The sequence below is a fragment of the Callospermophilus lateralis genome, chromosome 5, assembly GCF_048772815.1.
Source record: "Callospermophilus lateralis isolate mCalLat2 chromosome 5, mCalLat2.hap1, whole genome shotgun sequence".
Taxonomy (NCBI): Eukaryota; Metazoa; Chordata; class Mammalia; order Rodentia; family Sciuridae; genus Callospermophilus; species Callospermophilus lateralis.
The window spans coordinates 49,305,936-49,318,638 of NC_135309.1; the positions used below are offsets into that span (position 1 = coordinate 49,305,936).

General features: G+C 31.1%; 1 protein-coding gene across 1 annotated transcript in view; it reads left to right on the forward strand.

Annotated features, from left to right (window-relative positions):
- Nucleotides 1–12,703, forward strand: part of Commd10 (COMM domain containing 10) — a 187,562-nt gene that overhangs the window by 30,860 nt on the left and 143,999 nt on the right. The window contains exon 5 of the mRNA XM_076855883.1: nucleotides 806–916. Within this exon, the coding sequence (XP_076711998.1) occupies nucleotides 806–916 (111 nt within the window). The remainder of the gene's footprint in view (nucleotides 1–805; nucleotides 917–12,703) is intronic.

Here is a 12,703-nt window from a genome sequence, read left to right on the forward strand (position 1 = left end):
TGGAGGAAGCAATGATCAGTCAGGTTCCATAAACCACCTTTGTACTGTTTAACATTTTACAGGAAAAATTAAATTGCTCTCCTAGTTTTGTCTTACCTGGTTAAATTATGCTATTGTATTAATTAAATCAAAGGAAATATTCTAATTAATTTCCATCATAATTGGGAACCATGGTAAGTAAGGGTACTTTGTAAAGTATGAAAACCTGTTGGGTACCACCTGGTGACAAGTAGATATCAGTTCATCACCAGGCTCTATTCCATTCTCACTGTATCTAAACGTGTGAACCTCTTACCATCTGGGTACTTTAGTTTCTCTCTACATTAAAATGAAAGAAGGAAAGGAGACAGGGAGGGAGTGAGGAAGGAAAGTTTTACCTAATACAAAGATTTTTGAAAGATAATGGGAAATCATTAAAGGATTTTTGCCAATATATATGCTATTTACTACTTTGAAATTTGTAACCATTTTAAAATACTAGCTTTTACAATGCTATTTTAAAATAAAAATATACTTCAAAAAGCCTGCTCTTTTTGTGTACTTCATTGCTTAGAATTTTTATTTTTAGAATAGAGTGTATTTAAAGATCACTTTTACTGTTGAATTTGACAGGCATGGCAAGAGGCCAATCTAATGAGCCCAAAGGGAGAATTTGCAGAGTGTGCAGGTTAAAGGAGCCTTGGAACTGACTTTACATGAAGAGTAGGCTATCCATGTTCATTCCTGCTGAGTGGAAATTTGCTTAAAGTTGACTGTTTTCTTCCTTCTGTACCATCTGATTCCAATCTGCACTTGTCTTTTATAGCTAGAGACAGTTGGATGGCAGCTTAACCTTCAAATGGCTCACTCTGCTCAAGCAAAACTGAAATCTCCTCAAGCTGTGTTACAACTAGGAGTGAATAATGAAGATTCAAAGGTAAGAAATCGTGTCCCTTGGAAATATGATGTATTTTGTTTGTTAGGTCTTATAATTTATTGATAGCAGAGTCTTTGCTCTTTGGATTTAAAATTTAAACATGAATCAGGTAAATTAAATAAGGATTAATAAATTGACAGATCTTTACTTGTGGCAGGTTTTGATGTCAGATTTAAATATCACATCTTTATGTATCTGAAGAAGTAGCCTATCTTGAAAGGTACCTTTTTTTGTAAAAACATTTTTGTTTTAGTGTTGAGACCTGGGAATGAATTGTATGAACATTTTATAATGTTTTCTTTTAAATTCTACAAAGGAAAAATTTGGTGGAGATCATTTAAAATTATAATTTTAAAGTTTTAGGTATTTGTGAATATTGCTGGGTATTTTATGGTTTAAACTGCATATATATGGTATAGGATCTATTGTTTGCTGTTTCTTATATGAGTTTATCTCATTTTAAGATAAACAGTTGAGACTGAAGTGCTATGGAAGATCTGAGGAAGGAGATATTGTTTACAATGGCTGAATGTGTTAGAGAAGAACAGCATTTATGATGGCCATTGAGGGTGGAAATGATACTTCTTTGGCAATGTTTATTACAACATTCTTTGGCAGTGTTTATTACGTTTCACTATTGTTTATTGCATTATGCACATATCTATCTTTAAAAAACTGGAACCAGGGGCTAATCTAAGTTATATGACTAAAAAATTTTATGCAATTTAGATCTTATGTGTAATTTATTAGTTTATTGAAGTGTTTCAAAATGTCATTTCATTTTTTACCGGAAGTAATATAAATTTAGTGGTTAAAAGTCAAACTGGTATATTATGCAAGTTAAGAGGGGTGTAATCTTGGTTATGGTACTTAATCTTTGTGTCAATTTCTACACTTATAAAATGGAGAAAATTGTTTCTATTTCACATAATTTTTGTAAAGATTAAATGCCTAGTGTATGTAAAGTCCATTGCTTGCTATTATGGTAAATCCTCAATAAGTGCTGGCTGCTAACATCATCAGTAACACTTTTGAGGGTTTAAATAAATAAACAAATACCCTTGTTTAAGGCCAAAATTCTCACTAAATTTATTTCCTAATGAGATTATTACTTTTTTTTTTCTAATTTCTAGATTCTTACTCCCTTTTTTTCCTTGATCATATTTTTAATATTTATACTTGCTGGGAATTTGGGAAGGAAAGGACAGCCCACAAAGTCCCTTTTTCTTCTATGAACTGGGGAGGCATTTCAAGTTTAGGAAAATGATCTGGAATGCCTGGTGTAAACTGCCCTATTCCATGAATAGAATATGTACATCTGTATGTACATACATACTCAGAGTATCTTGTTTTATTCCTTTTGACTACAGTATGTTAAGTTTGAGTATAAATTGCTAGAAGCATTTTATAGATTGGAAGCATACTGTTATGATCATATATTGGAGATACTTTAAGCATTATGACTTTGCAGTGCTTAACTTTGGGATGCTCAAGTCCTCCCTGCTCCTTTATTATAGCTTCACAATATGCCTATGTATCTGTTATATTTTTAGACAGAGGGAATGAATGAGTAATGCTTGTAATAGAACAGCCATATTTTAAATTCATATTATTCAGGAAGTCAATACAGATGTGAAGCTCAACTCATTTGAGATATGGGCTTTGAGTACATTTATGTTTTTCTGTGTTGCTATTTTGAAATTTTGAATGAATATCATTATATATGCACATTCATTAGCCTTATAATTATTAGTGCTACAGCACCATTTTCATTAACAGACACAGGAAGAATAGCAGCACCCAAATATACAGGATATGTCTTTTTCATCTTCTATGCAAACTTCAGTGACTTGTTGTCTGTATTGCCTCTCTTTTTTTATGGCATTGTGTGGATTTGGGTTTTGTTGCTTCTATCTCCTGAGCAACAGACATTGCCAACCTGCACAGAAACATGCTACCTTCAAGTGATGCTGTAACCTATCTGTAAAGGACAGTTAAATACTATACTTGTTTCGCTCAGTGAACTGCCTTCTAGAAGTTTTGCTTTTTTCTTTTGTTTACATTTTCCTGTTTTATTACCTGTATTCTATTCTTCATTCTCTTACTTCATCCAGCTCCTTGATGTTACATATTAAGGACCATGTATTTCTTCCCCCCGCCCCGATATTTGTTGTTTTAGTCAGCTTTATTTTGTTTCTGTGATCAAAAGACCTGACAAAAACAATTTTACAAAAGGAAAAGTTTATGTGGGGTTCAGAGTTTCCGAGCTCTCAGTCTATATGGCCAGCTCCATTGCTCTGGGACCAAAGTGAGGCACATCATGACTGACGAAAGGGTGTGGAGGAGGGAAGCAGCTCAGTGTATTTCTCCCCCCCCCCCCCCCCCCCCCGATATTTGTTGTTTTAGTCAGCTTTATTTTGTTTCTGTGATCAAAAGACCTGACAAAAACAATTTTACAAAAGGAAAAGTTTATGTGGGGTTCAGAGTTTCCGAGCTCTCAGTCTATATGGCCAGCTCCATTGCTCTGGGACCAAAGTGAGGCACATCATGACGGACGAAAGGGTGTGGAGGAGGGAAGCAGCTCAGAACATGACTATCAGGAATCAGAGAGAGAGCTTGCTCAACAAAGACAAAATATAAACCCTAAAGGTACACTCCCAGTGACCACCTCCTCCAACCACATCCTAATTGCCTACAGTTAACACCCAGTTAATCCTCTTAGGTAGATTAATGTTCTGGTTGGTTTAAGGCTCTCATAACCCAATCATTTCACCTCTGAATGTTCTTATATTGTCTCACATGTAAGTTTTTTGGGGACATCTCATATCTAAACCATCACATTTGCTTTGTGCAGAAATGAAAATTCAGAATTATTGACAGATTGGAACATTAAATAAAAAGATATAAAAAGAATATTAAAAAATAATAAAATGAAATATTAAATAAAAAGAATATTCTGTCATGGAACATGTTTTTTAAACTAATATTTTTAGAAAGGAAGATTAAAAAGTACTGTTTAGTTTATGATGCAAAGTACTATAAAGTACTAAATTGGTGTTTAAGATAGGAAGCATTAGACTATTTTAAATTTAAAAGTATAAAATTCTTTTAAATTTATTTATCCTACAAATATGCATATATTAAATTGCTTTGGAGAGCATTAGAGTCAGGGTAAATTGTAAGAAAGCATTTTGATATTGTTTACTTTTGAGCTGTTGAACTGAAAACTTACTGTAATTCACTGAAGAGTAGTTTCTAAGGAGCTCTTTTTCTTCTTTTTCACTTCCAACATTCACATGAAAAATGTAGCCTACAATGAAGGCTACATTTTAATTGCTATCATACTAGATAACATTGTTGGACTGTGGTCTCTTTTCTCTTAGAACATTTCTGTCTCAAGGCTTTCCTGTTTTGCTACTAATTTTATCATGAAACTGGGTGATTGTAGCTTTCCTACAGTATTTTGATATATTTTCAGGTTGTTTTCAGTTAATTGTCTTAGTGTTTGTCTATTGAATTTTTGCAAAATAAGATTATTTTCTTGTTGTACATATACTTCAAAACAAGTTTTCTGAAGTTTTTTTTTTTTTCCTCTGTTCTTTTCCTTCTTCTTTATTTTTTTATTTTTTGGTTTGTTTCGTTAGAGGGCAGTAGAGCGCTTTGCTTACCTAACCTTTTCAGGCATTCAGTGTTATTTGAAATAACATTCAAAATAACTTGTGCAGTCAGTAGTTACGGGAAATGCAAAGTGTTTACATTTCTAATCTGTATATAACAATAGATTTCTCTTGTTTCTCTCAACAGAATTAATGCCTATTAATCAGATGTGGGTAGAGTAAATAAATGAAATCATCATTATTCAGCTTTTGTTAATTTGTATGTGATCATTTGCCAAAATGAATTTTTTAAAAAAGTCTTCTATACTATTGACTTTTTTGTTACATTCTGTCACTTACAGTATTTTCTTTATGAGAAAAGGGAATAAGATAACTCCCAAGAAAATTGAATAGCTCTATTAGGTTATAGTTTAACTAGTTCCAGGCTAATTATAGACAGTTGAATTTTTTTTGTTGTTTACTTATAGAGAATATGTAACAAATATTGCTAACTTTGAATGACATCAGTACTTTAACTTTGAATATTCTAATGTAAATATTAAAAGCATTGAAATATTTACACGTTGCTCTTATTTCATATCCATCAATGCAATCATATTTAGTTAATATGAGGATTTAACAATTTATCATATATCTTTTAAGAAAAAATTATTGTGTTTCATTCTGCTTTTTTTCTTTTGCAACAACTGGGATAAAATTACCTTGATGAGATCTTTCATTTTTCTTGATGCTAAAAAATGAATTATACTTAGGCTGTGAAAGGTACTTTTTGGACCAATAATTATGACTTTGAGTAAACTTAGATATCTTTATACCAGTTTCTGAGGTAAAGATCTTCATTTTTATTTCCAAAATGTACAATTCATTTTATTAAGAATGAAAAAAGGGACTTTTTCTCCTTTTTACTTAGTATTAGACATGATATTATCTCTTAATGCTTAAAATATCCTTTCAGGTATGAATTGTTATTATCTTTACTTTATAAATGGAGAAGTAGAGGAAATACAGAGGTTAAATAATTTTTCCAGATTTGTAATTCAAATATTTATTAGGTTTATTTCAGAGTCCTGTGTTGTGTTATCTTCATTGGTGGGGTACTATGTCATTTTACTTATTTAATAATTTAGTACTTGATCCTATAATATGAATACATTTCAAGATGTTGAATACATATAAAATGCAAAGTTTTGTTATTATTTTTCTTAAATTAGAGTTATTTGGATTCTAAATTTTATTTTTCTCTTTTTTTATTTGATTAAGGTGAAAAATTTTACACTTTTAGTGAGACACTTATTTACTGTTATGTAGTAAGTAAAGTAATATATGATATCAGTTCTATTGAGTCTATGTTTATTAACAAAGGGCTATATTACATCACTGACAAAGAAATATGCTATATTACTTGAAGAGAAAAATTTCCTCAGATTTATTTAGGATAGATGTCTCCAAAAAATAAAGTGTGCTAATCAACTCATAAACTCTTATTATAGAAATTGAAATATTTTGAAATTTTTAATTTTTATATTGGGGATTGAACCCAGGGTTGCTTAACCAGTGAGCCATATCTCCAGCTTTTTTTCATTTTTTATTTTGAGACAGGGTCTTAGTAAGTTGCTTAGGGCTTCGTTTAATTGCTGATGCTGGCCTTGAACTTTTGATCCTCCTGCCTCAGCCTCCTGAGTCATTGGGATTATAGGTGTGCATCACCATGCTCATCTCTTTAAAGGTAATGTTAGAGGCTGGCATTGTGGGTCAGTGGTAGTGCACTTGCCTAGCATGTATGAGGCACTGGGTTTGATCCTCAGTACCACATAAAAATAAATAAATAAAATAAAGGTATTGTGTCCAACTACAACTAAAAAAGTATTAAAAATATTTTTATTGCTGCATTATAGTTGTAATAGTGGGAATCATTTGACATTTGACAAGTATTTTATTCTTTTTCATGCTATAGTATATGGGACTATTCTCTTGATTTCTTTTTCAGATAGATCATTATTTGTGTCAAAAATACAACTGATTTTTGTTTCTTGAAATCTTTTTCCTGCTACTTTCCTGAATTTTTAATTTAACTGTGTGTGTATGTGTATGTGTAGTTTCCAGGGTCATGTCATCTATAAACAGGAATAATTTTGTCATCCTTTCCAATCTGGATGCCATTTATTTCTTTTTCTTCTCTGATTGCTATTGTTACTATTTACTATGAGGAATAGCGGTGAGAAGAGCAAGCATCCTTGCCTTGTGTCAGATCTTAGCAGAAAAGTTGTTGTTTTCCCCCGTTAATTATGATGTCGGCTGTGGGCTTTTTACAAATGATCTTTGTTACATTGAGGAAACTTCTTTCTGTAACTAGTTTATCAATAGTTTTTATCATGAAAGAATGTTGTACTTTGTCACATGACTTTTTTTTTGCCTCTATAGGGATGTTCATGTGGTTGTTATTTTTTTATTTTATGATGTGTGTCACAATGGTTGACTTGTGTATGTGTAATCAGCCTAGTATTACAGGTATAAATCTCACTTCATAGTGTATAATATTCTTTCTGTAATGTTGAATTCAGTTTGCTTATGTTTTATTGAGAATTCTTTTCATTAGTGTTCATTAGAGATATTGGCCTGTTGTTTTCTTGTGGTGTCTTTGATTTTTTTTTTTTTTTTTTTGGTTATACTGGCCTCAGAAAATGAGTTTGGAAGTATTTTCTCTACATCTAGTTTTTAGGAAGAGTTTAAGGAGGATGGGTATAAATTCTTCTATGAATGTATGGTAGAATTTAGCTTCATGTGAAGCCATGAAGATTTTTCAGTACTGGTTGTGGGTTTTCTTTGTTGTTCTTTTTGAGGATTACTACTTGAATCTATTTGTTGAATTTTTCTATTTTCTAATTAGTTTATTTCTGCTTAGATCTTTGGTAGCTCCTATGCCAACCCTGCGTTTAGTTTGTTTTTATTTTCCAGTCTTATGAAGTGTAAAGTTAGGTTTTGTATTTGAGATATTTCTTTTTTAAAAAATTTATTTTTTAGTTGTAGTTGGACACAATACCTTTATTTTATTCATTTATTTTTATGTGATGCTGAGGATCGAACCTAGGGTCTTGCATGTGAGAGGCTAGGGCTCTACCCCTGAATCACAACCCCAGCCCGAGATACTTCTTTTTTAAATGTAGTCTTTTATTGCTCTAAGCTTTCCTTAGACTGTTTTTGCTGCATTCCATAATTTTGGTAAATCATGTTTTCATTTTGTTCCCTCCAACATTTTTTTTTGATGGTATTGGGTTCTAGTTTCTTTCCATTGTTGTTGTAAAAGATACTTTGTATAATTTTGCTTTTCCTAAATTTGTTAAAATGTGTTTTTATGAGCTTGTCATGGTAGTGGATGCGTGTAAACCCAGGTACTTGGAAAGCTGCTGCAGGAGGATTGTAAATTTGAGGGCAGCCAGGGCAACTTACTGAAACTGTCATGAAATAAAAAATAAAAAAGTTTGGTGGCATAGCCTGGTTGTGAAGCACCCTTGAGCTCCATCTCCAGTACTTCAAAATAAAAATAAAATAAATTGTTTTATGACCTAACACATAGTTTATCTTGGGAAATGTTCTATGTGCATTTAAGAAAAACATGCATTTTCTGCTTTCAGAAAAAAAGTTCTGTATAAAAAATGTCTGTTAAGTCCATTGGTCTATAGTTTTGTTCAAGTCTGATGTTTGTTTTTCTGTCTGGATCATCTATTGAAAGTATGGTAATGAACTCTCCTATTAGGGTATTGTCGCCAATTTCTCCTTCTAGATTTTTCAATATTTGCTTTACATATTTAGGTATATATGTTTATAATTGTTATACCTGTGTATTGAATTGATTCATTATCTTTATGTAATGATCTTCTTAATCTCTAGAGATATTTTTTATATAAAATCTGCTTTTTCTGAATAAGTATAGCCACTCCTGTTTTCTTTTATCTCTTGTTTACACTGAATAGCTTTTTCCATTTCTTCACTTTTAACTTATGTATTTTGTTCAATCAAAACCATGTTCTACATACACCATAAGATTGGATTTTGTATGTTTTTCTTTTTTTACCTGTCCGAGATTTTGGATTTTGTATGTTTTTCATGTAATCATCCTGTATCTTTTAATTGGTTAGTTTTCCTATTTGCATTTATAGTAATTATTGATAAGAAAGAATTTATCATTGCCATTTTATTACCTATTTTCTGTTTATCTTGTGGTTCTTCCGCCCTTCTTTCTCTCTCTCTTTTTTTAACATTCCTTTCTTCCTTTTTTACTCCATTTTTCTCAGTTTGATTTCTTTCTCTTTTTCTTTTGTGTAATTTGCATGGTTTTTTTTCTATGTTGCCTGGAAGCTTATATAAAATACTTACATTATTTCACTTTAAACTGATAACTTATCTTGCACGCAAGAACTTTCTACTTTTTGCCTGTCCTCTTCACATATATTATCGATGTAGCAATCTACCACTATTTGTGTTATGTATTCATTAATATAATTTAGTTGTAGTTTTTAAAAATACTTTTATCTTTTGATTTCTATAAGATTATAATTGGTTTGCCTACCAATATGATCATAAAATAATTTTGTGTGTGTGTATGATATATATATATATTTATATAATAAATATATATATTTATCTTTGCCAACAAGTTTCATATGTTGTTATATTCTCATGTCACTGTTTTAATGTCCTTTTGTTTCAACTTTTTGAGTTCCTTTTGGCATCTGTTTATTGTTTATTTATTTTTTAATAAGACAAGTCTGGTGGTAATATTCTACCTTGGCTATTACTAGTGTAAGAAAGTTTTCCAACTCCCTTTCTTTTTTATGTATTTTCTTTAGTTGTGGGTGAACCCAATACCCTTATTTTGTTTATTTATTTTTATGTGGTGCTGAGGGTCAAACCTAGTGCCTCACATGTGTGAGGTAAGCACTCTACTGCTAAGCCACAACCCCAGCCCTCCCTTTCTTTTTTGATGGACAGGTTTGCTAGGTATAGTATTCTTAGGTGACTATTTAGTCTTTCTGTATTTTTAGTATATCAGCTAATCCTTTCAGATCTGCAAAATTCTGCTGAAAAGTCTGTTCAGAGTCCTATGAGTGTTTCCTTTGTACAAAACAAACCATTTGTCTCTTGCTATTTTTAAACTTCTGTCTTTAACTTTTGATAGTTTTATTATAATGTATCTCATTATGTACCCCAAACATTGTATTTTAATTGATCTAATATATATAGTGAATTTATTTCTGCATATTCTCTTGATACCTTAAATTTACTTTTGTTACTAAAATAACTGCACATTTTTATAATAAAAATTCAGAAAGGTTAAGGGAAAATATCAATTAAGATCAGACATAATTTCAATACTTATACCAGTGTTATATTTGCCTATACATCCTTCCACTTGTATTTTTTTGTACATCTGTTAACTTGCAAGTGATTTTTAAAGATAGTCATATTCTCATGTCTTATAAAAAATTAAAAATTTATTATTAATTTTTAATACTAGATATGGCAACAAGAATGCAATCTCCCAGTTATCCCACTCCTTATTATATACCCAAAGGACTTAAAATCAACATACTATAGTGACATGACCACATCAATGTTTATAGCAGCTCAATTCACAATAGCTAAGCTGTGAAACCATCCAAGGTGCCTTTCAGCAAATGAATGTATAAATAAAATGGTATGTGTGTGTGTGTGTGTGTCTGTGTGTGTGTGTGTATATATATATGTATATATAAAATGAAATATTACTGAGCCATAAAGAAGAATGAAATTATGGCATTTGCCAGTAAATGCATGGAACTGGAGAATGTCATGCTAAGTGAAATAAACCAATCCCCCAAAACCAAGGGCTGAATGTTCTCTCAGATATGTGGATATTTACACACAGTAAGGGAGTGGGAGAAAAGAATAGAAATTTGGATTAAACAGAGGGGAATGAAGGAAGGGGTGGGGGGTATGTGAATAGAAAAGACAGTAGAATTAATGGGACATAAATTTCCTGTGTTCATATGTGAATATATGATCAGTGTAAGTCTACACCATGTATAAACAGAAGAATGGGAGGCATATTCCATGTATCTATAATATGTCAAAATACATTCTAATGTTATGTATAACTAAAAAGAACACATTAAAAATTAAAAAATAATGCAGTATCACTCATTAATCAGATTTTAAAAATATATAGTAAATATTCTTTTTCCCCCTACAATTTTGTTTTCTGAAGAAGAATTCCATAATATTTTGGGCTTTTTACTCACTAATTATTATCAGATGCTTTATAAAGTAAGCTTTGTCCCCAACAGTCCTTCATCAAGATACTAACTTATTTTTGGCATTTGGACTAATTACTTAAGGTTAAGAAAATTTCTAGATGGGTTATTGGTTTTTCTTTAGTGGAAAAAATTGGTATAGGTTGATAGATGACTTTCCAGAATTGTTTTGGGAACGCATAAAGACACTTGTAGGTTGCATTCAGATGTTTTAAGCATGTATTAGTCCATTTATTTTTCTACAATGAAATACTTGATGCAGAGTAACTTTATAAAGAGAAAGTTTATTTAGATCACAGTTTTGGAGGCTATAAGCTCAAACAACATGATGCAGACTCTGGTAAGTGCCTCTCCTTAACCAAGTCACCTCATAACAGCTGGAAGTGGTGGAAATAAATACTGGAAGAAGAAATCATATCACCAAACAGGAAGCCAGAGATAGGCTCAGGGGTTAAACTCAAGCTATTATAGCAGTTTGTTCTTGTTAGAGCTACCTTAATCCCTTCTGAAGGCATCATCTCCAGTGATCAAGCGACCTCTTACTAAGCCCCACCTCCTAAAAATTTCTCTCCCATTACCGCACTGGGGACCATGCTTCCAACACATAAACCTTTGTGGACCCCAAAGTTGTATCTAAACCACAGTAGAGAGCTTTTAGAGAAAGCATAAAACTACTATTTCAAAAATAGTTTCTTAGATAAGTACTTAATTGAAATAATTTTAGAGGCCAGTGAAAAACCCAGATATTTTTGTAATATTCTAGAGTCTTCTTTTTTATAAAACTTAGTATTCCATTGTTGCACAAATTAAATAAGTTTTTGTTATATTTATTTTACTTCATTTTAAAACCACTTGTGGAAGCAATCTGATCAAATATTCTCAAGTGGTTAGAAAAAATAAAAATCACTCTTATCACATCATTGTCTCTATTCCTTGAAAACAAAGCCTCTTTGTTTGGAATCAGATTTATTTGAATATTCTTAGGGCTATGTAATTCCAGCATTCGAATTCTTAATTTTATTTTGTATTCTTTTTCATTGTGATCAATTTCTCAATGATATTATCATTCAAGTTGTCATTTTTTAAATAAGAGGAATAAAGCTTTTCTTCAATTCATTTTTTTAGTTTTGTGAGTCATTTGGCTTTTTTTGTTTTAAATGTGGCATTTTAATTTATTTAAAAATTTTTATTTGTTCTTTTTAGTTTATACATGACAGTGGTTATATGGATTTTTAAAATAATCTTATATATTCAAGTTTATTGATACAAATCATATGTGTATAACTACTTGATAACACAAAGCAAGCCCCCTGCTCCCGTGTGTGTGTGTGTGTGTGTGTGTGTGTATGTGTGTGTGTGTATGTAAGCTTTTTTCCTATATATTCCTGGATACCTAATGAAAAGTCTCTTTTTATCCATGATAAAACTGTGTAAACTAATAAAAATATATTTTATAGTATCTTTGATGAATTAAAATAAACCAAATACTACACATAATTAGATTTACTATTCTTGTGGATAAAATGATAACATAATATTTAAGGAGATAATCCCTTGTAAAAATACTTAAAATTTTTATGTCCTAAAGAATTAAAATATTAATTTTTTTATTTGTTCTAATTACTTATATTGATACTAGAATGTATTTTGACATATTATACATAAAAGGAGTATAATTTCTCATTCCTCTGGTTGTAGATGATGTAGAATTACATTGATTGTGTAATCATATATGCACATGGTATAGTAATGTTTAATTCATTCTCTTATCTTTCCTATTCCCATTCCCACTCCCTTTCCTTTATTGCCCTTTTTCTAATCTAAAGTACTTCTGTAAGTACTTCTATTCCTCTCTAACCACCCACCTGCCCTTATTTTAT